The sequence below is a fragment of the Nipponia nippon genome, unplaced genomic scaffold (assembly GCF_047370975.1).
Source record: "Nipponia nippon isolate SJK-2023a ecotype South Korea unplaced genomic scaffold, ASM4737097v1 scaffold_38, whole genome shotgun sequence".
Lineage (NCBI taxonomy): Eukaryota > Metazoa > Chordata > Aves > Pelecaniformes > Threskiornithidae > Nipponia > Nipponia nippon.
Genome location: NW_028262356.1, coordinates 2,463,683 through 2,487,505, shown reverse-complemented (window position 1 = coordinate 2,487,505; position 23,823 = coordinate 2,463,683). Strand labels below are relative to the sequence as shown.

General features: G+C 70.1%; 3 protein-coding genes across 5 annotated transcripts in view; 1 reads left to right on the top strand and 2 right to left on the bottom strand.

Annotated features, from left to right (window-relative positions):
* The first annotated feature begins 759 nt into the window (after positions 1–759).
* LOC148053726 (reticulocalbin-3-like) lies at positions 760–8,783 on the top strand. The gene is made up of 7 exons (XM_087773229.1): positions 760–782; positions 3,501–3,705; positions 4,645–4,836; positions 5,708–5,880; positions 5,959–6,019; positions 7,110–7,309; positions 8,547–8,783. The coding sequence occupies exons 2-7, from the start codon at positions 3,501–3,503 to the stop codon at positions 8,652–8,654; spliced, it is 939 nt and encodes a 312-aa protein (XP_087629355.1). The 5' UTR covers positions 760–782; the 3' UTR covers positions 8,655–8,783.
* A 1,168-nt stretch (positions 8,784–9,951) lies between these two features.
* On the bottom strand, positions 9,952–21,123 carry PRMT1 (protein arginine methyltransferase 1). Of its 3 annotated transcripts, none has more exons than XM_087773192.1 (11): positions 21,002–21,101; positions 19,028–19,081; positions 18,604–18,705; positions 17,934–18,089; positions 17,764–17,827; positions 16,408–16,550; positions 15,378–15,465; positions 15,171–15,286; positions 14,349–14,436; positions 11,368–11,489; positions 9,952–10,108 (listed from the first exon to the last, which is right to left on the bottom strand). In XM_087773192.1, exons 1-11 carry the CDS (start codon positions 21,029–21,031, stop codon positions 10,025–10,027), a joined length of 1,047 nt encoding a protein of 348 aa, XP_087629318.1. In that variant the 5' UTR covers positions 21,032–21,101; the 3' UTR covers positions 9,952–10,024. The 3 variants fall into 3 exon arrangements, with proteins under 3 accessions (XP_087629318.1, XP_087629316.1, XP_087629317.1); XM_087773190.1 differs by having other exon boundaries at positions 14,349–14,499; positions 21,002–21,100; XM_087773191.1 differs by lacking the exon at positions 19,028–19,081 and having other exon boundaries at positions 14,349–14,499; positions 21,002–21,123.
* Positions 21,124–23,472: 2,349 nt separating this feature from the next.
* The window catches only part of POLD1 (DNA polymerase delta 1, catalytic subunit), a 28,231-nt gene continuing 27,880 nt past the window's right edge, over positions 23,473–23,823 (bottom strand). Inside the window, exon 26 of the mRNA XM_087773225.1 lies at positions 23,473–23,699. Coding sequence (XP_087629351.1) covers positions 23,603–23,699 — 97 coding nt within the window. The 3' untranslated portion in view covers positions 23,473–23,602. The remainder of the gene's footprint in view (positions 23,700–23,823) is intronic.

Here is a 23,823-nt window from a genome sequence, read left to right as displayed (position 1 = left end):
CCTAGTCTAGCCCAGTATATCCCAGTATACCCCAGTCCAGCCCAGTATAACTCAACCAGCCCAGTATATCCCAGTATCCACCAGTGCAGGGCAGTATACCCCAGTGTAGTCCAGTATAACCCAGTCCAGCCCAGTATAGACCCACTCCAGTACAGCACAGCCCCCAGTACACTCCAGTACACTCCAGCATAACCCAGTACACCCCAGTATAACCCAGTCCAGCCCAGTATAGGCCCACTCTGGTACAATACGGCCCCCAGTACACTCCAGTACTCCCCAGTATAACCCAGTCCAGCCCAGTATAGGCCCACTCTGGTACAGTATGTCCCCAGTACACCCCAGTATAGCCCAGTACACGCCAGTATAGCCCACTGCAGTACAATACGGCCTCCAGTACTCCCCAGTATAACCCAGCCCAGCCCAGTATAGCCCACTCCAGTACAATACGGCCCCAGTACACTCCAGTACTCCCCAGTATAACCCAGTCCAGCCCAGTATAGCCCACTCCAGTACAATACGGCCCCAGTACACTCCAGTACTCCCCAGTATAACCCAGCCCCGCCCCCCCCTCACTTTGGGGCGAAAAACTCTCTTTTCGGGCAAAAGAACTTTCTCCCGCAGCAACGTGGCGGGCGGCAGCCAATGGGTGCCCGGCGCTGGCGGCCCCCACGTGGGCTGGGCGGCTCCTGATTGGTCAGGAGGGCGACGGGGGGCGGGGCCGGGGGGCGGGGGCTGCGGGACCCCCCCCCCCCCCCGCCAGGGTCGGGCCAGGACGGGGCGAGGTGGGAGAGGGCGGCGGGGGGGTGGGGGGCTTTGGGGGTCCTGGGGGGGTTGGGGGTCCTGGGGGGCTTGGGGGGGTCCAGGGGGATTTTGGGGGGGGTCCGGGGGGTCCTGGGGGGCTTTAGGGGGTCCTGGGGGGCCCGGGGGCTTTGGGGGGGCCAGGGATCCTGGGGGGCTTTGGGGGGGGGTCCGGGGGGATTTTTGGGGGGGTCTGGGGGGTCCTGGGGGTCCGGCGGGGGGGTTGGGGGTCTTGGGGGGCGTCTTGGAAGGGTTTGGGGGTCCTGAGGGGGGTCTGGGGGGCTTTGAGGGGTCCCGGAGGGGTCTGGGGGGGGGGGTGGGGGTCTTGGAGGGGTTTGGGGGGTCCTGGGGGACTTTGGGGGCGTCTGGGGGGTCTTGGGGGGCTTCGAGGGGTTTGGGGGTCTTGGAGGGGTTGGGGGGGTCCTGGGGGGGGGGTTGGGGTGTCTGGGGGACCCTGGGGGGTCCTGGGGGGCTTTGGGGGGTCCCGGGGGGGAATTGGGGGTCTTGGAGGAGTTTAGGGGGGCCTGGGGGGTCCTGGAGGGGTCTGGGGGGTCCTAGAGGGTCTGGGGGGGGGTCTGGGGAGGGTTGGGGGTCTGGGGAGGTCTTAGGCGTCTGGGGGGGGTTGGGGGGTCCTGAGGGGGTTTGGGGGGGTCTGGGGGGGCTCTGGGGGCCGCTGAAGGGCCTGGGGGGCATTTGGGGACCATTTGGGGTCATTTTGGGCCGATTTGGGGCCGTTTGGGGCCGTTTCTGGTCAAGTTGGGGCATTTGGGGCCATTTCCTGTTGGTTGCCGCCATTTGGGGTCAGTTTGGGGGGACTTTGGGGCATTTCGGGCCATTTCAGGTCCGTTTTGGGGTGTCTCAGGGCTGGTTTGGGGCATTTAAAGGCATTTGGGGCATTTTTGGGGCTGTTTGGGGCATTTTGGGGGTCAGTTTAGGGGCATTTTGGGCCCATTTTGGGCCTTTTCAGGTTGGCCGCGGCCATTTTGGGTCAGTTTGCCGCCATTTTGGGTCACTTTTGGGGTGTCTTGGGCCAGTTTTGGGGCATTTTGGGGCTGTTTTGGGCCTTTTATGGTCAGGTTTGGAGCATTTTGGGCCATTTTGGGTTGGTTTTGGGCCATTTGGGGTCAGTTTTGGGGTTCTTTGGGGCCATTTGGGGCCTTTTTAGGTTGGCCGCGGCCATTTTGGGTCAGTTTGCCGCCATTTGGGGTCAGTTTTGGGTCAGTTTTGGGGCATTTTGGGCCATTTCAGGTCAGTTTTGGGGTGTTTCAGGGCTGGTTTGGGGCATTTGGGGGCATTTTGGGGCCGTTTTGTGCTGTTTCTGGTCAATTTTGAGGCATTTTTTAGCCAGTTTAGGGGCACTTTGGGCCGATTTGGGGCCTTGGTTTGCGGCCATTTTGGGTCAGGTTTGGGGTGTCTTGGCTTAGTTTTGGGGTATTTTGGGGCCGTTTTGGGCCACTCACGGTCAGGTTTGGGGTGTTTTGAGCCATTTAGGGTCCGTTTTGGGGTGTTTTGGGCCGTTTTGGGTCTGTTTTGGAGCAATTTGGGTCTGTTTTAGGCCATTTCTTGTTGGTTTTGGGGCACTTTGGGACCATTTTGAGCTATTTCGGGTTGGTTTTGGGCCATTTGATGTTAGTTTTGGGGTGTCCTGGGCCATTTGGGGTTGGTTTTCTGCCATTCAAGTTCAATTTTGGGGTGTTTTGGGCCGTTTTGGGTTGGTTTGGGGGCAATTTGTGCCCATTTTGGGTGATTTTCGGTTGGTTTTGGGCCGTTTAAAGCCAGTTTTGGGGTGGTTTGGGCCATTTTGGGGGCATATTGGGCTATTTCAGGTTGGTTTTGGGCCATTTAAAGCCAGTTTTGGGGTATTTCGTGTCGGTTTTGGGGCATCTGGGGCTACTTCAGGTTGGTTTTGACCATTTAAGGTCAGTTTTGGGGCATTTTGGGTCGGTTTTGGGGCTTAAATGGCCCGTTTTGGACTACTTCACGTTGGTTTGTGGCCATTTAAAGCCAGTTTTGGGGTAGTTTGGGCCATTTTGGGGGGATATTGGGCTACTTCAGGTTGGGTTTGGGCCATTTAAGGTCAGTTTTGGTGCATTTTTGGTCGGTTTTGGGGCACTTTGGGTCCATTTGGGGCTACTTTGGGTTGGTTTTGGGCCATTTAAAGCCAGTTTTGGGGTAGTTTGGGGGCATACTGGGGCTACTTCAGGTTGGTTTTGGCCGTTTAACGTCATTTTGGGGGCATTTGGGGTTGGTTTGGGGGCTTAAGTGGCCCGTTTTGGGCTACTTCAGGTTGGTTTGGGGCCATTTAAAGCCAGCTTTGGGGTAGTTTGGGCCATTTTGGGGGGATATTGGGCTACTTCAGGTTGGGTTTGGGCCATTTAAGGTCAGTTTTGGTGCATTTTGGGGCTTAAATGGCCCATTTGGGGCTATTTCAGGTTGGTTTGGGGCCATTTAAAGCCAGTTGTGGGGTGGTTTGGGCCATTTTGGGGGGATATTGGGGCTCCTTCAGGTTGGTTTTGACCGTTTAACGTCAGTTTTGGGGCATTTGGGGGTGGTTTTGGGGCTTAAGTGGCCCGTTTTGGGCCCGTTTTGGGCCATTTAAGGTCAGTTCGGAGCCGGTTCGGGCCCATTGGGGGCCATCTCGAGTTATTTTTGGGGCGCTCGGGGTCCGCTCACCGCCCCGTCCCCGTCCCCCCCCCCCCCAGATGCTGCGGGGGGGGTGGCTGTGGCTGGCGACGCTGTGGCTGGCGGGGGGCTCCCCCCCCCCCGAGCGGGGACCACGTCGGGACCTGGGGGGGGCCCCCCACGACCACGCCGACGGCTTCGCCTACGACCACGAAGCTTTTCTGGGGCCAGAGGAGGCCCGGACCTTCGACCAGCTCTCGCCCGAGGAGAGCCAGCGCCGCCTCGGGTAGGGCTGGGGACCCGGGGGGCTGGGGGGGACACAGGGGTTCAGGGGGCCCAGGACCCCCCAATATCCCCTGGCCCAGGACCCCGGTGTCCGGGGGGGACCCAGGCATCCAGGGGGGCTCAGGGGACCCCCAGAACCCCCCAATATCCCAGGACCCAGACATCTGGGGGGCTCGGGGGGGACCCAGGCATCCAGGGGGGACGCAGGACCCCCCAATATCCCAGGACCCAGAAATCTGGGGGGCTCGGGGGGGACCCAGGCATCTGGGGGAGCACCCAGGGACCCCCAATACCCACCACCCACAGACCCAGGCATCCAGGGGGGCTCAGGAGACCCCCAGAACCCCCCAATATCCCTTGACCCCGGAATCTGGGGGGCTCAGGGGGGACCCCGAGGGACCCAGGACCCCCGAACCCCCCCACCCCCAGCCCCAACCCTCCCCTGGCGCAGCCCAACCATAGCAGCCAGCACAGGGGGGCCCTGAGGCCCCCCCAGACCCCAAATGCCCCCCCCCCCCAAGTCCCCCAGGGGCAGCCCCATCCACCCCGCCACTGTTGGGGGGGGTGGGGGCATTTGGGGGGGGCATTGGGGGTGTTTAGGGGGTTTTGGGGGGGGGTTGGGGGGGCATGGATGGGTTTTAGGGGGCTTGAAGGTGCTTTGGGGCTTTTAGGGGGCCTTGGGGGGTTTTGGGGGGCCTTGGGGGGCCTTGGGGGGGATTGAGGGGCTTGGGGAGGCACTGGGGGGTTTGGGGGGACATTGGGGGTTTGGGGGGGCTTGGGTGGGTTTTGGGGGTGGATTAGGGGGGTTTAGGGGGCACTGGCGGGGTTTTGGGGGGACACGGGGGGTGTTGCGGGGTTTGGGGGCCTCGTGGGGTTTTGGGGGGGCTTCGGGGGGGTTTTGGGGTCCCCTGACGCCCCCCCCTTCCCCCCCCCCCCCCCGGCGGCTGGTGGGGCTGATCGACGGGGACGGGGACGGGGCGGTGACGCTGGCGGAGCTGCGGGCCTGGATCGAGCGGACGCAGCGGCGGGCGCGGGAGGAGAGCCTGCGCCGGGGCTGGCAGCGCTACGACCGCGACGGCGACGGCGTCGTCACCTGGGACGAGTATCGGCGCGAGGCCTACGGCCCCCCCGGTGCGCGGGGGACCCCCGCCGGCGTCCCTTAGGGGGGGTTGGGGGTCTCCTGGGTCCCCTTGGGGGGGGTTTGGGGGTCTCCTGGGTGCCTGGGTCCCCTCAAAGAGGGCGCCCGGACCCCTGGGTCCCTTGGCGGGGGTTGGGGGTCTCCTGGACCCCTGGGTCCTCTTGGAGAGGGTGCCTGGACCCCTGGGGGGGAGTTTGGGGTCTCCTGGGTCCCCTTGGGGGTGCATGGGGGGCACCTGGACCCCTTTGGGGGGGTTCTGGGGGTCTCCCAGACCCCTGGGTCCCTGGCTGGGGGTTTGGGGGTCTCCTGGACCCCTGGGTCCCCTTGGGGGGGGGTTTCGGGGGGTCTCCTGGGTGCCTGGGTCTCCTTGGAGAGGGTGCCTGGACCCATGGGACCTTGGGGGGGGTTTGGGGGTCTCCTGGGTCCCCTTGGAGGGGTTTTGGGGGTCTCCCAGACCCCTGGGTCCCTCGGGGGGGGTGGTTTGGGGGTCTCCTGGCCCCCTGGGGGGTGCATGGGGGGCTCCTGGACCCCTTTGGGGGGGGTTTATGGGGGTCTCCCAGGTGCCTGGGTCTCCTTGGAGAGGGCGCCCGGACCCCTGGGTCCCTGGGTGGGGGTTGGGGGTCTCCTGGGTGCCTGGGGGGGGGGGTGGGGGTCTCCTGGGTCCCTTGGGGGGGTTGGGGGGTCTCCCGGACCCTTGGGGGTGCGTGGGGGCGGGCTCCTGGACCCCGGGGGGGGGGGGCGGGTTTGGGGGTCTCCCGGACCCCTGGTTCCCTGGGTGGGGGGTTGGGGGTCTCCTGGGTGCCTGGGGGGGGGGTGGGGTGGGGGTCTCCCGGCTCCCCCCCCGACGCCCCTCTCCCCCCGCAGAGGATGACTTCGGGGAGACGCAGCACCCCCACACCTACCGGCAGCTGCTGGCGCGGGACGAGCGCCGGTTCCGGGCGGCCGACGGGGACGGGGACGGCGGCGCCGACCGCGCCGAATTCGCCGCCTTCCTCCACCCCGAGGACTTCGAGCACATGAGGCCCCTCGTGGCGACGGTCAGGGGGTCCCCGGGGCGGGGGAGGGGCGCCTGGGGCGGGGGAGGGGCTGATGGCCCCCTCCCCCCCTTTCCGCAGGAGACGATCGAGGACATGGACAAGGACGGGGACGGCTTCATCCAGGAGGACGAGTACATCGGTGAGCCCCGCGCCGCCACCTCGGCCGCCCGCGCCCCTCGTTAGCCCGGGCCCTCGTTAGCCCTGGGCCCTCGTTAGCCCTGGGCCCTGAACCCCTGGCCCTCGTTAGCCCTGGGCCCTCGTTAGCCCTGGGCCCTCGTTAGCCCTGGCCCTGAGCCCCTGGCCCTCGTTAGCCCTGGGCCCTCGTTAGCCCTGGGCCCTGGCCCTGACCCCTGGGTCCCTGAGACCCCTTGGGCACCCGCACTCCCGGACCCCTGGGACCCCCAGCACCCAAATGTCTGGGTCCCCGGACCCCCAGCACCCAGCCCCCCAGCACCCAGACCCCTGGGTCCCCAAACCCCCGGTCCCGCAGCACCCAGACCCCCAGCACCCGGACCCCTGGGACCCCCGGTCCCCCAGCTCCCAGCCCCCCGGTCCCCCAGCCCCCCGGGACCCCCAGCACCCAGACCCCTGGGTCCCCAAACCCCCGAGTCCCCCAGCACCCAGACCCCCTGGTCCCCCCAGCACCCGGTTCCCTGGGACCCAGCCCCCCAGCACCCAGACCCCTGGGACCCCTGGGACCCCCATCACCCAGCCCCCCAGGACCCAGACCCCCGGTCCCCCAGCACCCGGACCCCTGGGACCCCCGGTCCCCCAGCTCCCAGCCCCCCGGTCCCCCAGCCCCCCGGGACCCCCAGCACCCAGACCCCCTGGTCCCCCCAGCACCCGGTTCCCTGGGACCCAGCCCCCCAGCACCCAGACCCCTGGGACCCCTGGGACCCCCAGCACCCAGCCCCCAGGACCCAGACCCCCGGTCCCCCAGCACCCGGTCCCCCAGCCCCCCGGTCCCCCAGCTCCCAGCCCCCGGTCCCCCAGCCCCCCGGGACCCCCAGCTCCCAGCCCCCCAGGCCCCAGGCCCCCGGGACCCCCAGCCCCCCCGGTCCCCCCAGCCCCCGGGACCCCTGGGACCCCCAGCACCCAGCCCCCCAGGACCCAGACCCCCGGTCCCCCAGCCCCCAGCCCCCCAGCCCCCAGCCCCCCCCGCCCCCTGGGCCCCCCAGCCCCCCGGGACCCCCCGGGACCCCCCGGCGCCCTGACGGGGTCCCCCGCAGCGGAGCTGTACGCGGGGCCCGCGGGCGCCCCGGAGCCCGAGTGGGTGCGCGAGGAGCGGGCGGCCTTCGGGCGGGCGCGGGACCGGGACGGGGACGGGCGCCTGGGCCCCGCCGAGGTGCGGCACTGGCTGCGGCCCCCCAGCCCCGACTGGGCCGGCGTCGAGGCTGCCCACCTCCTGCACCACTCCGACAGCGACGGGGTGAGCCCCTCCCCCTCCCCCCGCGCCGGGGGGGAGGGGCGAGACTGGGTGCCCGGGGGGGGATGGGGGGGAGAGACTGGGTGCCCGGGGGGGATGGGGGACTGGGTGCCCGGGGGGGGGATGGGGGGAGAGACTGGGTGCCCTGGGGGGTGGGGGATGGGGGAGACTGGGTGCCCTGGGGGGGATGGGGGGGAGACTGGGTGCCCTGGGGGAGACTGGGTGCCCTGGGGGGGATGGGGGGGGAGAGACTGGGTGCCCGGGGGGTGGGGGATGGGGGAGACTGGGTGCCCTGGGGGGATTGGGGGGGGGAGACTGGGTGCCCTGGGGGGGATGGGGGGGGAGACTGGGTGCCCTGGGGGGGATGGGGGGGAGACTGGGTGCCCTGGGGGGGATGGGGGGGGGGAGACTGGGTGCCCTGGGGGGATGGGGGGAGACTGGGTGCCCTGGGGGGGATGGGGGGGGAGAGACTGGGTGCCCTGGGGGGGGATGGGGGGGGGAGACTGGGTGCCCTGGGGGGGATGGGGGGGGGGAGACTGGGTGCCCTGGGGGGGATGGGGGGGAGACTGGGTGCCCTGGGGGGGATGGGGGGGGGAGACTGGGTGCCCTGGGGGTGGGGGATGGGGGAGACTGGGTGCCCTGGGGGGGATTGGGGGGGGGGAGACTGGGTGCCCTGGGGGGGGGAGACTGGGTGCCCTGGGGGGGATGGGGGGGGAGACTGGGTGCCCTGGGGGAGACTGGGTGCCCTGGGGGGGGATGGGGGGGAGAGACTGGGTGCCCGGGGGGTGGGGGATGGGGGAGACTGGGTGCCCTGGGGGGGATGGGGGAGACTGGGTGCCCTGGGGGATTGGGGGGAGACTGGGTGCCCTGGGGGGGGATGGGGGGGAGACTGGGTGCCCGGGGGGGGGGATGGGGGGGGGACACACTGGGTGCCCGGGGGGGGGGGGGATGGGGGAGACTGGGTGCCCGGGGGGGATGGGTGGGGTGGGGGAACCCCTGTGTATCCCCGCGGGGTGGGGGAGGGGCGAGACTGGGTGCCCTGGGGTGGGGGGGATGGGAGAGCCCCTGTGTGTCCCCCCGGGGTGGGGGAGGGGGGCCCGCACCCAGGGGTGCTTGGGGGGGAGGGGCGAGTCTGGGAATGGGGGGGAGGCTGGGTGCCCTGGGGGGGGGGGGTGCCAGCCCCCATGGGTGCCTGGGGGGGGGGGAGGGGCGGCCCCCCCTGACCCGCCCCTCCCCCCAGGACGGTCAGCTGACCCGGGCCGAGGTGCTGGGCAACTGGCAGATGTTCGTGGGCAGCCAGGCCACCAACTACGGGCAGGACCTGGAGCGGCCGCACGACGAGCTCTGACCCTCCCCCACCCCGGGGGGCCCCTCCCCCCACCCGGGGGACCCCCCCCTCCCCCGCGGCGGGGGACAGGGCCATGGGGGGGGGGGGAGGGGTGGCACCATCTGTGCAGGGAATAAAGATTTGGGGGTCACCCCCCCCCCTCCCCACCCCCCGTCCCAGCGGTGATGGGAGCCCCCCGGGTGACAACAGGGGACCCCCCCCCCGGGGACCCCCAGTGACGTTGGGGACCCCCCGGGGACATTGGGGACCCCCTAGGTGACAATAGGGGACCCCCCGGGGACACCGGAGCCCCCAGGACACCCCCCCCCCCCCACAGGACAGAGGGGACCCCCAAATGGGAGTGGGGGCCCCACTGACGTCACCACCCCCCTGCTGACGTCACCACCCCCCCATGACATCATCGCCCGTTTGCGGCTGCGTTTATTCCTCGGCCCCATATAAAAACATAACTTACGAAAGGGGGGGGGAGGGGGGAGCCCCCCCCCCGCGCCCCCCCCCCAAAGCGGGGACACCCCCACCCCCCCCAAACCCGGCGGGGGGGGGGGGAGGGGACACAACAGGGACCCCCCCCCGGGATGGGGGAGGGGCTGAGACGGCCTGGGGGGGACAGTGGGGACCCCCCCCCCCCAGGGCCCCCCCCCCAAACTGGGGGGGGGGAATTGGAGACCCCCCGTGGGGGGAGGGGACCCCCAGTGACGGGGGGGGGCAGGGATTTGGGGGACCCCCCAGTGACGGGGGGGGGGGCGGTCAGTGCCCCCCCCGGGCTTCAGGACCCCCCAAAAGTGGTGGGGGGAGGGGACTGGGGGACCCCCGTGAACTGGGGACCCCCCAAATTGAGGGGGGGCGGCCCCACTTCTAGGGGCCCCCCTGGGTTTTGGGGGCCCCCCCCCCCAGGTTTTGGCACCCCCCAGGTTTTGGGGCCCCCCCGGGCTTGGGGACCCCCCGGTTTTGGCCCCCCCAGGTTTTAGGGGACTCCCCCGCGTTTCAGGGCCCCCCCCGGTTTGGGGCCCCCTCGGGTTTAGGGCCCCCCCCCCCCGGTTTAGGGCCCCCTCTGGGTTTTAGGGCCCCCCCGGGTTTTGGGGCCCCCCCCGGGTTTTAGGGGCCCCGCCCCGGGTTTGGGGCCTCTCCCCCCGGGTTTTAGGGCCCCCCCCGGGTTTGGGGGACCCCCCGGATTTTAGGGCCCCCCCCCGGGTTTCAGGCCCCCCCGGGTTGGGGCCCCCCCCCGGATTTTAGGGGCCCCCCCCGGATTTTAGGGGCCCCCCCCCGGATTTTAGGGGCCCCCCGGGTTTTAGGAGCCCCCGGGTTTCGGGGCCCCCCCGGGTTTTAGGAGCCCCCCCCGGGTTTGGGGCCCCCCCCGGGTTCGGGGCCCCCTAGCGCATGCGGTAGTCGGTGGAGCAGGAGAGCTCGCAGAGCTGCCCCTTGAAGTCCAGGTCGATGGTGAAGTCGAGGTCCCGCTGGGGGGAGGGGGGCGTCAGGGGGACCCCGAAACGGGGGGGGGGGGGAGGGGGACACACACACGGACCCCAAAGCCCAGGGGGACCCCCCAAAATATGGGGGGACCCTCCCGGCCCCCCCCCAGCCTATAGGGACCCCCCCAAACCCGAAGGGGCCCCCCCAGGCCCCCCCCCAAATCCCAGGGAGCCCCAAACCCCAAAGGGGCCCCCCCCGTCCCCAGGGCCCCCCAATGTCCCCAAGGTCCCCCTGATGTCCCTGGTGCCCCCCGATGTCCCCAGGGTCCCCAAGGACCCCCCTGTCCCCAGGGTCCCCCTGATGTCCCTGTGTCCCCCCCGATGTCCCCAAGGTCCTGCCCGTGTCCCCAGGGTCCCCCCCGTACCCAAGGTGCCCCCTGATGGCCCCAGGGTCCTGCCCGTGTCCCCATGTCCCCCCCAACGTCCCCAGGGTCCCCCCGATGTCCCTGGGCTCCCCCCTGTGTCCCCAGGTGTCCCCAGGGTCCCCCCTGTCCCTGAGGTCCTGCCCGTGTCCCCAGGTGTCCCCAGGGTCGTCCCCGATGTCCCCGGGGTCTGTCCCCCCCCCGATGTCCCCAAGGTCCCCCTGATGTCCCTGTGTCCCCCCCCCCCCATGTCCCCAGGGTCCCTCTGATGTCCCTGGTCCCCCCCGATGTCCCCAGGGTCCCCCCTGTCCCCAAGGTCCTGCCTCTGTCCCCCAGGGTCCCCCTGATGTCCCTGTGTCCCCCCCATCCCCGAGGTCCCCCTGATGTCCCTGGTGCTCCCCAATGTCCCCAGGGTCCCCAAGGACCCCCCCTGTCCCCAGGGTCCTCCCAGGGTCCCCCTGATGTCCCTCTGTCCCCCCCCAACGTCCCCAGGGTCCCCTCTTGATGTCCCCTAGGTCCCCCCAATGTCCCCAGGGTCCCCCCCGTCCCCAAGGTCCTGCCCGTGTCCCCAAGGACCCCCCGCTGTCCCCAAGGACCCCCCGATGTCCCCAGGGTCCCCCCTGTGTCCCCAAGGACCCCCCGATGTCCCCAAGGACCCCCCGATGTCCCCAGGGTCCCCCCGATGTCCCCAGGTGTCCCCAAGGTCACGCTGTTCCCGGCGTTGGGCTCGTGGCGATGGCGAAGGCCCCCAGAGCTTGGCGTGGCCCCCGTCCCTCTGTCCCCAAAGTCCCCCCTCTGTCCCTGTTGCCCCCCGGTGCCCCCAGGGTCCCCCCCGGTGTCCCCCCAGCGTCCCCCCAGTGTCCCCAGCGTCCCCCCGCTCACGTTGTTCTTGGCGTTGGGCTTCATGGTGATGGTGCCGAAGATCTCCTCCCCCGTCTTGACGGTGAGGTAGTCCTCCATGTAGAACACGGTCTGCTTCCAGTGCGTGTAGGGGGACTCGGGGCCTGGGGACAGCGGGGGCCGTGGGGACACGGGGGGGCACGGGGGGGACACGGGGGCCTGGGGACAGCGGGGGCCGTGGGGACACGGGGGGGGACACGGGGGGGACACGGGGCCTGGGGACGGCGGGGCCCGGGGGGACGCGGGGGGGCAGGGGGGGGCACGGGGGAGCACAGGGGGACACGGGGGGGCATGGGGCAGGGGGACACAGGGGGACACAGGGGAACATGGGGGGACTCGGGGCCTGGGGACAGCGGGGGCCGGGGGGCACGGGGGGCACGGGGGAGCACAGGGGGACACGGGGGGACACGGGGCAGGGGGACACAGGGGGACACAGGGGAACATGGGGGGACTCGGGGCCTGGGGACAGCGGGGGCTGGGGGGACACGGGGGGACACGGGGGGGGACACGGGGCCTGGGGACAGCGGGGGCCGTGGGGACACGGGGGGGCACGGGGGGGCACGGGGTGGGGGGACACGGGGGCACAAGGGGCCTGGGGGCAGCGGGGGCCGTGGGGACGCGGGGGGGCACGGGGGGGACACGGGGCAGGGGGACACGGGGGGGACACGGGGCCTGGGGACAGCGGGGGCCGGGGGGACACGGGGGGGACACGGGGGGGCACGGGGCAGGGGGACACGGGGGCACAAGGGGCCTGGGGACAGCGGGGGCCGTGGGGACACGGGGGGCACGGGGCAGGGGGACACAGGGGGGGACACGGGGCAGGGGGACACAGGGGGGACACGGGGCAGGGGGACACGGGGGGGACACGGGGCCTGGGGACAGCGGGGGCCGGGGGGACACGGGGGGGCACGGGGTGGGGGGACACGGGGGCACAAGGGGCCTGGGGACAGCAGGGGCTGTGGGGACACGGGGGGACACGGGGGGACACGGGGCGTGGGGACAGCGGGGGCCGTGGGGGCACGGGGGGGCACGGGGGGACACGGGGCGTGGGGACAGCGGGGGCCGTGGGGACACGGGGGGCACGGGGCAGGGGGACACAGGGGACACACGGGGGGACACGGGGCAGGGGGACACGGGGGGGACTCGGGGCCTGGGGACAGCGGGGGCCGTGGGGACACGGGGGGGCACGGGGTGGGGGGACACGGGGGGGACACGGGGCCTGGGGACAGCGGGGGCCGGGGGGGCACGGGGGGGCACGGGGGGCACGGGGGGCACGGGGCAGGGGGACACGGGGGACACACGGGGGGACACGGGGCAGGGGGACACGGGGGGACTCGGGGCCTGGGGACAGCGGGGGCCGGGGGGACACGGGGGGCACGGGGGGCACGGGGGACCACAGGGGGACACGGGGGCACAAGGGGCCTGGGGACAGCGGGGGCCGTGGGGACACGGGGGGACACGGGGGGACACGGGGCGTAGGGACAGCAGGGGCCGTGGGGACACGGGGGGCACGGGGGGACACGGGGGGGCACGGGGCAGGGGGACACAGGGGACACACGGGGGGACACGGGGCAGGGGGGCACGGGGGACACACGGGGGGACACGGGGCAGGGGGACACGGGGGGGGCACGGGGCCTGGGGGGCGCGGGGGGCGTGGGGAGGCAGGGGGGGACGGGGGGCAGACGGGGCGTGGGGACAGCGGGGGCCAGGGGGACACGGGGGGCACGGGGCAGGGGGGCACGGGGCAGGGGGACACAGGGGGGACTCGGGGCCTGGGGACAGCGGGGCCCGTGGGGACACGGGGGGGCACGGGGGGACACGGGGCCTGGGGACAGCGGGGGCCGTGGGGACACGGGGGGGCACGGGGCAGGGGGAGACGGGGGACACACGGGGGGGCACGGGGCAGGGGGGCACGGGGGGGACTCGGGGCCTGGGGACAGCGGGGGCCGGGGGGACACACGGGGGGGGGACACACGGGGGTCTGGGGACGGGGACACCGTGGGGACACGGGGGGGGATGGGGGGACACCGCCCCACGGCGCCTGGGACCCCCGGGGTGAGGGGACCCCCCCAGGGTCATGTGGGGACCCCCCAGGCCCCGCCCCGTGCTCCACAGGGAACGCCCCTTTAGCCCCGCCCCTCAGGCCAGCTCTGCCCCGGAGGATTCTGATAGGGCCCTGCCTGTGGCCACGCCCCCTCTGGGGCTGACCACGCCCCCTCAGGGACTGGCCCCGCCCCTCCAGGATTAGCCCCCCCCCCCGGGAGACCCCGCCCCTGCTCTAGAACCCATTGCCCCGGGATAGGTCCCTGCAAATGGCCCCACCCACTTTGTGACTGGCCCCACCCCTTCACCAACTAACTCCGCCCCCTCACCAACTAGCCCATCCCCTTCTGCAGCCAGCCCCACCCCTGAACAACTAGCTCCACCCCCTCACCTGGCCCCACCCCTTCTAGCCCCACCCTCTCACCCACTGGCTCCACCTCCTCAGGGAGGCCCCGCCCCTGCTCCCTGCTGTAGAAGCCATTGCCCTCATGGCCACAGGGAAGGGGATTGGTCCCTGCAGTTGGCCCCACCCCCTCTGGGGCCAACCACACCCCCTTGACAACAGAGCCCTGCCCCCTCAACAACTGGCTCCACCCCCTCACCTGGCCCCACCCCCTGACTGGCTCCACCCCCTCAGGGAGGCCCCGCCCCTGCTCCCTGCTGTAGAAGCCATTGCCCTCATGGCCACAGGGAAGGGGATTGGTCCCTGCGGTTGGCCCCGCCCCCTCTGGGGCTGACCACACCCCCTCAACACTGAGCCCTGCCCCCTCAACAACTGGCTCCACCCCCTCAGGGAGGCCCCGCCCCTGCTCCCTGCTGTAGAAGCCATTGCCCTCACGGCCACAGGGAAGGGGATTGGTCCCTGCGGTTGGCCCCGCCCCCCAGGCTGGCCCCGCCCCCCCAGAGCCCCGCCCCCTCACTGGTGGAGAAGCCGGTGCGCTTGTGGCAGCGGGTGAACTCGATGTTGAAGTAGGCGACGAGGGCGTGGACGTAGTCGTTGCGCTTCACCTGGAGGCAGAAGGGCGCCGTGAAGGTCAGCTCCTCCACCTTCACCGTGTAGATGTCCACCTCCTGCGGGGGGGGGCACGTCAGGGGCAGGGAACCCCCCCTTCGGGGGGCTGCACCCCGAAACGGGCCCGGGGGGGGACCCCGAGCCCACCTCCTGCGGGGGGGGGGCACGGCAGGGGCAGGGAACCCCCCCTTCGGGGGGCTGCACCCCGAAACGGGCCCAGGGGGGGGACCCCGAGCCCACCTCCTGCGGGGGGAGCACGGCAGGGGCAGGGAACCCCCCCTTTGGGGGGCTGCACCCCGAAACCAGCCCTGGGGGACCCCAAGCTCCCCTCCTGGGGGGAGAACCTCCAAACCCGTGTTTTGGGGGGCTGGGGGCACGTCGGGGGGGTCAGGACCCCCGTCCTGGGGGGCAGCACCCCAAAACTGCTTCCTGGGGGCACCCCCAAATCTGCCTGCTGGGGGGGGGCGAAGCCTCCTCTTGGGGGGTGACCCCCCAAATCTCCCCCTTGGGGAGTGACAGGGGGGCACAGCCCCCGAGGTAGCCCCCCGGGACCCCCCCAAAGGGACGGGGGCCCCCCCAAACCCCGCTCTGGGGAGCAGGCAGAGGCAGGCAGCCCCCCAGGACCCCCCCAAAGGGGCAGGGTCCCCCCAAACCCCGCTCTGGGGAGCAGGCAGAGGCAGGCAGCCCCCCCGGGCCCCCCCCAAAGGGGCAGGGGCCCCCCCAAACCCACCTTGATGAGGCAGGCGTTGGTAACGAGCTGCTTGGGGTCCACCACGTCGACGAGGGGCTCCTTGATGGCCACGTCCTTGATGCAGGACATGTCGAAGCCGTAGACGTTCTCCCACCCTGGGGTGGGGGGCAGATGGCAATTTGGGGGGGCCGCGCACGATTTGGGGACCCCCCCGAACCCCCCTTTTCCCCCTCCCCCCAAACTCACAGTGGATTTTGTAGTCCTTGTACTGCCGGTCCTCGATGGCCGTCACGTAGAGCGTCGCCCGGTCGGGGAAGATGAGGCCGTCGGGGGTCTGGGGGAGACACGGGGGGGGGGGGTCAGGGGGTCCCCAAAATCTGGCCAGGGGGGGTTGAGGGGTCTGGGGAGGGTTTTGGGGGGCTCCTCAGTCTCAGCAGCCCCTCAGTGTGTGTGTGGGGGTGATAGACGTGGAGATTTGGGGGGCCAAGGTGGGGTGGGAGGAGGTTTCGGGGGTGCTGGGGGGTTTTGGGGGGCCTGGGGGGGGTCCCAGGGACCCCCCAAACCCCCAAACCCTTGTGTGTGTGGGATGAGATGGGTTTGCAGGAGCTGGATGTTGGGGCACGGGTGGGGTTTGGGGGGTCCTGGGGGGCTGTGGGGAAGTTTTGCGGGGTCCTGGGGGGTGACAGGGGGGTGTGGGGGGGTCCTGTGGGGTTTTGGGGGGGGTCCCGGGGACCCCAAACCCCCCAGATGCTCGGCGTGTGTAATGACATGGATTTCTAGGAGCTGCAGTGGGATGAGGGGTGCGGAAGGGATTTGGGGGATCATGGGGGGCTGTGGGGGAGTTTTGGGGGTCCCGGGGGGTTTTGGGGGTCCCGGGGGCCCCCCAAACCCCCAGATGCTCGGTGTGGGGGATGAGATGGGTTTGCAGGAGCTGCAGCGGGATGGGGGCCATGGAGGGGGTTTGGGGGGTCCTGGGGGGCTGTGGGGGAGTTTTGGGGGGTCCTGGGGGTTCCTGGGGGGCTGCGGGGACGTTTTGGGGGGTCCTGGGGGCTGCGGGGACGTTTTGGGGGGGTCCTGGGGGTTCCTGGGGGGCTGCGGGGACGTTTTGGGGGGTCCTGGGGGTTTGGGGGAGCTTTGGGGGGTCCCAGGTGCCCCCCAAACACTTGTGTGCGCAGAAGGAGGTGGATTTGCAGGAGCTGCAGGGGGGCACGGAGGGCGTTGGGGGATTTGGGGGGGCGCGGGGGGTTCCGGGGGGCCGGGGCCCCCCCAGACCGACCAGCCACTTGTCGCGGGCGTAGATGACGGTGTTGAGCATGGACTCGTAGAAGAGGCAGTAGCCCATCCACTCGCTGATGATGATGTCGACCTTCTCCACCGGCAGCTCCACCTCCTCCACCTTCCCCTTGATGATGGAGACCACTGCGGGGCAAAGGGGGGTCAGGGGGGCACTGGGGGGAACTGGGGGGAACTGGGGGGCACTTATGGGACCCAGGGGAGCAGTTGAGGGGTTGGGGGGGGCAGTTAGGGGGCTCAGGGGGGCACTTAGGGGGCCCAGATATAGCCGGGGGGCAATTAGGGGGCTCAGGGGGGCAGTTAGGGGTCAGGGGGAACAGTTGGGGGCCCCAGGGTATCTGGGGGGCAATTAGGGGGCTCAGGGGGCAGTTAGGGGGCTCGGATATAGCTGGGGGGCAATTAGGGGGCTCGGGGGGCAGATAGGGGGCTCAGGGGGAGCAGATAGGGGGGCCCAGGTATAGCTGGGGAGCAGTTAGGGGTCCTGGGGTAGCTGGGGGGCAATTAGGGGGCTCGGGGGGCAACTGGGGGGTCCAGGTATAGCTGGGGGGCACTTCGGGGGCCCAGGGGGGCAGTTGGGGGTCTGGAAAGAAGCTGGGGGGAAATAGGGGGCCAGGGGTAGCTGGGGGTCAGTTGGGGGGCTCAGGGGGGCAGCTGGGGGTCCTGGGGTATCTGGGGGGCAGTTAGGGGTCCAGGGGGCAGTTAGGGGACACTTAGGGGTCCGGGGGGCAGTTAAGGGGCAATTAGGGGTCCGGGGGGCAGTTAGGGGTCTGGGGGGCAGTTAGAGGGCAGTTAGGGGTCCGGGGGGCAGTTAGGGGTCCAAGGGGGCAATTAGGGGTCCGGGGGGCAGTTAGAGGGCAGTTAGGGGGCCAGGGGGGGCAGTTAGAGGGCAGTTAGGGGTCTGGGGGGCAGTTAGGGGTCCGTTAGGGGTCCGGGGGGCAATTAGGGGGCCAGGGGGGCAATTAGGGGGCAATTAGGGGTCTGGGGGGGCAGTTAGGGGTCCGTTAGGGGTCCGGGGTGGGCAGTTAGGGGTCCAAGGGGGCAATTAGGGGTCCGGGGGGCAATTAGAGGGCAGTTAGGGGGCCAGGGGGGCAGTTAGAGGGCAGTTAGGGGTCTGGGGGGGCAGTTAGGGGGCAGCTAGGGGTCCGGGGGGCAATTAGGGGGCCAGGGGGGCAGTTAGGGGGCAATTAGGGGTCTGGGGGGCAGTTAGGGGTCCGTTAGGGGTCTGGGGGGCAATTAGGGGTCCAGGGGGGCAATTAGGGGGCAATTAGGGGTCCGGGGGGCAATTAGGGGTCCGGGGGGGCAGTTAGGGGTCTGGGGGGGCAGTTAGGGGGTCTCTCACCATGGTCCAGCTTATTGGCCTTGACGATCTTGACGGCGTAGTCGGAGATGCTGGAGCACTCGATCTGCGGGAGGGGGCACAGCAGTGAGCCGGGGCCCCCAACCCCCCCAGGGACCCCCCAAATCCCCCCCCCCCCCCCCCCCAGGGACCCCCAAACCCCCCCCGCTCACCCCGATGACGCGGCGGGCGCCGGCCTTGGCGGCGAACATGCAGAGGATGCCGGTGCCGCTGCCGACGTCCAGCACCACCTTGTCCTTGAAGAGGTGCCGGTTGTGGAACATGGAGTTGCGGTAGGTCAGCGTCCGCACCTCGTCCTTCAGCATCTCCTGGGGGGGGCGAGGGGGGCGTTTGGGGGGGCCCTGCACCCCAAAAAACCCCAGGGGGGACCCCCAAAGTGCCCCCAGCCCCCCTGACACCCCCCCCCCCCCCGCCCCCGAGCTGCCCTGAGACCCATCCTGCACCCCCAAAGCCCACCCCATCCTTCGGCAGCTCCTGGGGGGCAATGGGGGGGTTTGGGGGGACCCCTGCACCCCAAAAAAACCCCTGAACCCCCCCCAAACCCCCCTGCCCCCCCCAACCCACCACCTCCTTCTTGAGCATCCCTGGAGGGAACAATTTCGGGGGGGATATGGAAATTTGGGGGGGGGAGAGGACCCCACAGCCCCCCAAAGCCAGTAATGACCCCACAGCCCCCCCAAAACCTGCTGCTGTGAGCCCCGAGGGGGCAAAAGGACCCCCCAAAGCCCCCTCCCAGCTGCTCCACAGCCCCCCCATGGCGTGGGGGGGGGGTTGGGGTGCCCCGGAGGGGTTTTGGGGTGCCCCGGGGGGGGTCCCCGCTACCTCGTGGATGCCGAAGTGGGCGTAGGAGTCGAAGTAGTAATCCTTGGAGGTCATCTCCTCGGCCGAGGGCTTGGCGCTGCTCTCCCCGGGGGGGCACGAAACCTGGGGGGGGGGTGGGGAGGGAGGGGAAAGGGGGGACACGGGGGGTGGGGGAAAAAGGGGGGACCCCATCAGACCCCCAGCCCCCCCCAAATATCCCTGGGATCCCCCCCAGCCCCCCCCCAAATACCCCTGGGCTCCCCCCCAAGTCCTATCGCTCGCTCGGACACAGGGCTGCGGCGGGGGGTGCGTGGGTGTAGGGGGGGTTTGGGGGGGTTGGGGGGGGAACTGGGGGGGGCTGGGGTTTTTTTTTGGGGGGGGGGCCTGGGTTTTTGGGGGGGCTGCGTTTTTTGGGGGGTTTTGGGGGGGTTTAAAGGATATTTACATCTTCTAGCGGCGTCTGGAGGCTCATCCCGTTAGCCAGGGTGGCTACAAACGTCTAGGAGAGAGGAAGGGAGAGACGTCAACCCCGGGGGGCCGGGGGACCCCCAGAATGGGAGGGGGGACCCCCAAAATGGGACGGGGGGGCTGGTAGGGGCTCGGGGGGGTGGGCATTGAGGGCTTGGGGAGTCTAAGGACCCCATTTTGGGGGGCAGTGAGGGTTTTCGGGGGCTCAGGACCCCATTTTGGGGGGCAGTGAGGATTTCGGGGGCTCAGGACCCCATTTTGGGGGGCAGTGAGGGCTTGGGGGGCTCAGGACCCCATTTTGGGGGACAGTGAGGGTTTGGGGGCTCAGGAGCCCATTTTGGGGGGCAGTGAGGGTTTCGGGGGGCTCAAGACTTTGATTTAGGGGGCTGAGAGGTTTCAGGGGGCTCAGGACCCCAATTTGGGGGGCTCGGGACTTCAAATTAGGGGTACAGTGAGGGTTTGGGGAGTCAAGACCCCATTTTGGGGGGCAGGGGGGCTCAGGAGCCCATTTTGGGGGGCAGGGGGATTTGGGGGGCTCAGGACTTCAATTTAAGGGTGCAGGGAGGGTTTGGGGAGTCAAGACCCCATCTTGGGGGGCAGTGATGGTTTGGGGGGCTCAGGACCTTGATTTAGGGGGCAGAGGGGGCTTGGGGGGGCTCAGGACCCCGTTTGGGGGGAAGTGTGAGGATCTGGGGGGGCTGTGATGATTTGGGGGGCTCAGGACCCCGTTTCGGGGGGCAGAGGGGGTTTGGGGGGGCTCAGGACCCCGTTTTGGGGGCAGTGAGGATTCTGGGGGGCTCAGGACCCTGTTTGGGGGGGCAGAGGGGGTTTGGGGGGCTCAGGACCCCGTTTTGGGGGGCTCAGGACCCCGTTTTGGGGGACAGAGGGGGTTTGGGGGGCTCAGGACCCCGTTTTGGGGGGCTCTGAGGGCCCCTACCGGGGGGCAAGCCCCTATTTTGGGGGGCTGGGACCCCAAAGGAAGGGGCAGCTCATGGGGGGGGCAGCAGCTCCTGTGTCCGCCCCCTCCCTCACCCCACGGCGGGTCTGGGTCACCCCCCCTGTCACGACAGGCCTCCCCCCAAGTCATGATAGGACACCCCCCCCCAAGCCACGAGAGGCCCCCCAACGTCACGACAGACCCCTCCAGAGTCACGACACGACCCCCCAGTCATTACAAGACCCCACAAAGTCACGACAGCCCCCCCCCCAATACACTGCCCCCCCCCACTATCACGACAGGCCCCGCCTCTATCGCCGTGCCCCCCCCTTTGTTCCCGCGGTGGCGGGAGCCGCGTGGCGGGGGCGGGGCCGCGAATTGGGGGGGGGGGAGCGTGGGGGGGAAGGGGGGGGTCCGCCCCCCCACGTGACACCACCGCCACGTGGCCCCTCCCCCCACGTGCGCGAGGGGCCGCGCCCCCCGCGGGACACCCCCCCCCATTAACGGAGCCCCCGGGCCCCCTCAGAGCCCCCCCCCATTATGGCCCCCCCGGTCCCCCAGAGCCCCCCAGCCCCATTATGCCCCCCCCGGGCCCCCCCCGAGCCCCCCGGGCCCCATTCCGACCCCCTCGACCCCTCCCAGCCTAATCCTGGCCCCCCCAGGCGCATTCCGGTCCCCCCGGCCCCCTCAGAGCCCCCCGGGCCCCTCAGGCCCCATTTTAGGCCTCCCCCAGGCCCCTCCCAGCCCCCCAGCCCTATTAAAGCCCCCCAACCCCATTAAAGCCCCCCAACCCCCTCAGAGGCCCCTCGTCCCCCTCAGAGCCCCCCAGCCCCCTCAGGCCCCATTTTAGGCCCCCCCTCAGGCCCCTCACAGGCCCCCCTCACAGGCCCCCCCCTTTAAAGCCCCCCCCCCCAGCCCCATTAAAGCCCCCCCGCCCCATTAACCGCCCCCCCAGCCCCATTAAAGCCCCATTAAAGCCCCCCCAGGCCCCCGAAGGCCGCCGGCCCCGCTCACCTCCATGATGCAGTTCGCCGCCTCCGCCATCTTGTGAGCGCCAGGAGCGGCCCCCTCCCCGCCGCCCGCTCCTTTTATAGCGGGGGCGGGGCGGAGCGCGGCCCCCTTCGCCTTCCCATTGGTCGCCGCTCGCAAGCGGCGCGGCCCATTGGGCGGGGAGGACGCCGCTCGCCCGCCGGCTCCGCCCCACCGCGCGGCGCCGCAGGGGGCGGGCCCGCGGGGGATACGATTGGGCGGCGAGGTGTCAGTCAAGGGAGACTGGGGAGCCAACCCCCCCCGCGCTGGTGAAGCACCGCCCCCGAGCGTGCTCATAGGCCGGGAGCGACGCCAGTCACGGCATGCCCCGCCCACGGGAAGCCCCGCCCCTGCGCAGAGCGCCCCATGGTGGCGGGGAGGACGATGGCCCCAGTTCAGCCCCATAGAGCCCAGTTTGGGCCCCATACAGCCCCAGTTCAGCCCCACAGCGGCCCCAGTTTGGGCCCCAGTTCAGCCCCAGTTTGGGTCCCGTACTGGCCCCAGTTCAGGCCCCATACCAGCCCCAGTACAGCCCCATAGAGCCCAGTTTGGGCCCTATAGAGACCCCAGTTTGGGCCCCAGTTCAGCCCCAGTTTGGGTCCCAGTTCAGCCCCAGTTTGGGTCCCATACCGGCCCCAGTACAGCCCCCAGTTCCGCCCCAGTTCAGCCCCATACTGGCTCCAGTTCTGCCCCCAGCAGCCCCAGTTCTGCCCCAGTTCAGCCCCATACTGGCCCCAGTTCAGCCTCCAGTTCCACCCCAGTTCAGCCCCAGTTTGGGCCCATACTGGCCCCAGTTCCGCCCCATACTGGCCCCAGTTCCACCCCAGTTCCGCCCCATACTGGCTCCAGTTCCGCCCCCAGTTCCACCCCAGTTCAGCCCCAGTTTGGGCCCATACTGGCCCCAGTTCCGCCCCAGACTGGCCCCAGTTCCGCCCCCAGTTCCACCCCAGTTCCGCCCCAGTTCAGCCCCATACTGGCCCCAGTTCCGCCCCATACTGGCCCCAGTTCTGTCCCCAGTTCTGCCCCAGTTCAGCCCCATACTGGCCCCAGTTCCACCCCAGTTCAGCCCCATACTGGCCCCAGTTCTGTCCCCAGTTCCGCCCCAGTTCAGCCCCAGTTCCGCCCCATACTGGCTCCAGTTCCACCCCAGTTCAGCCCCATACTGGTCCAGTTCCACCCCAGTTCCGCCCCATACTGGCTCCAGTTCCGCCCCCAGTTCCACCCCAGTTCAGCCCCAGTTTGGGCCCATACTGGCCCCAGTTCCGCCCCATACTGGCTCCAGTTCCACCCCAGTTCCGCCCCATACTGGCTCCAGTTCCGCCCCCAGTTCCACCCCAGTTCAGCCCCAGTTTGGGCCCATACTGGCCCCAGTTCTGCCCCATACTGGCCCCAGTTCCGCCCCAGTTCAGCCCCAGTTCCACCCCATACTGGCTCCAGTTCTGCCCCATACTGGCCCCAGTTCAGCCCCATACTGGCCCCAGTTCCACCCCAGTTCAGCCCCATACTGGCCCCAGTTCAGCCCCAGTTCCGCCCCATACTGGCCCCAGTTCTGCCCCATACTGGCCCCAGTTCCGCCCCAGTTCAGCCCCAGTTCCACCCCATACTGACTCCAGTTCTGCCCCATACTGGCCCCAGTTCAGCCCCATACTGGCCCCAGTTCCACCCCAGTTCAGCCCCATACTGGCCCCAGTTCAGCCCCAGTTCCGCCCCATACTGGCTCCAGTTCCACCCCAGTTCCGCCCCATACCGGCTCCAGTTCCGCCCCCAGTTCCACCCCAGTTCAGCCCCAGTTTGGGCCCATACTGGCCCCAGTTCCGCCCCATACTGGCCCCAGTTCAGCCCCATACTGGCCCCAGTTCTGCCCCCAGTTCCGCCCCATACTGGCTCCAGTTCCGCCCCAGTTCAGCCCCATACTGGCCCCAGTTCCGCCCCATACTGGCTCCAGTTCTGCCCCCAGTTCCACCCCAGTTCAGCCCCATACTGGCCCCAGTTCAGCCCCATACTGGCCCCAGTTCTGCCCCCAGTTCAGCCCCGTACTGGCCGCAGTTCCGCCCCATACTGGCTCCAGTTCAGCCCCAGTTCCGCCCCATACTGGTCCAGTTCCGCCCCAGTTCCGCCCCATACTGGCCCCAGTTCCGCCCCCAGTTCCACCCCAGTTCAGCCCCAGTTTGGGTCCATACTGTCCCCAGTTCCGCCCCAGTTCTGCCCCATACTGGCTCCAGTTCTGCCCCCAGTTCCACCCCAGTTCAGCCCCAGTTTGGGCCCATACTGGCCCCAGTTCAGCCCCATACTGGCCCCAGTTCCACCCCAGTTCAGCCCCAGTTTGGGCCCATACTGGCCCCAGTTCCGCCCCATACTGGCCCCAGTTCAGCCCCATACTGGCCCCAGTTCTGCCCCCAGTTCCACCCCAGTTCCGCCCCATACTGGCCCCAGTTCCGCCCCAGCCAGGGCACCACTAAAAATCACCATTTTGGTTTAATTCCGGGGACCCCGGCGGGGGGAGGGGCGGGGACCCCGGCGGGGGGAGGGGCGGGGACCCCGGCGGGGGGAGGGGCGGGGACCCGGGGGGGGAGGGGCGGGTCCCCGTCACCAGCTGGGGGGGCCGAAGCGGGCCACCAGCCGCTCCTGGGCGTCCAGGTCCTTCTGCACCTTCCGCCGCATGTAGAAAATGGGGCAGTCGCGGCTGGGGGGACACGGGGACGTTGGGGACGTCGCGGGGACATCGGGGACATCGTGGGGGACGTGGGGACATCGTGGGGGACAGGGGGACGTCGCGGGGACATCGGGGACATTGTGGGGGACAGGGG

What these genes read in the sequence shown, in the direction of transcription:
- PRMT1 (XM_087773190.1), bottom strand. Translation starts at nt 21,031, where the DNA reads ATGGCGGAGGCGGCGAACTGCATCATGGAG. An exon ending in CCCACTTCGGCATCCACGAG is followed by an intron (nt 18,090 to 18,603) that starts GTAGCGGGGACC and finishes CGCCCCCCCCAG; the next exon opens with GAGATGCTGAAGGACGAGGT. An exon ending in GCGCCCGCCGCGTCATCGGG is followed by an intron (nt 17,828 to 17,933) that starts GTGAGCGGGGGG and finishes CCCCTCCCGCAG; the next exon opens with ATCGAGTGCTCCAGCATCTC.
- LOC148053726 (XM_087773229.1), top strand. Translation starts at nt 3,501, where the DNA reads ATGCTGCGGGGGGGGTGGCTGTGGCTGGCGACGCTGTGGCTGGCGGGG. An exon ending in CGAGGCCTACGGCCCCCCCG is followed by an intron (nt 4,837 to 5,707) that starts GTGCGCGGGGGA and finishes CTCCCCCCGCAG; the next exon opens with AGGATGACTTCGGGGAGACG. An exon ending in TGAGGCCCCTCGTGGCGACG is followed by an intron (nt 5,881 to 5,958) that starts GTCAGGGGGTCC and finishes CCCTTTCCGCAG; the next exon opens with GAGACGATCGAGGACATGGA.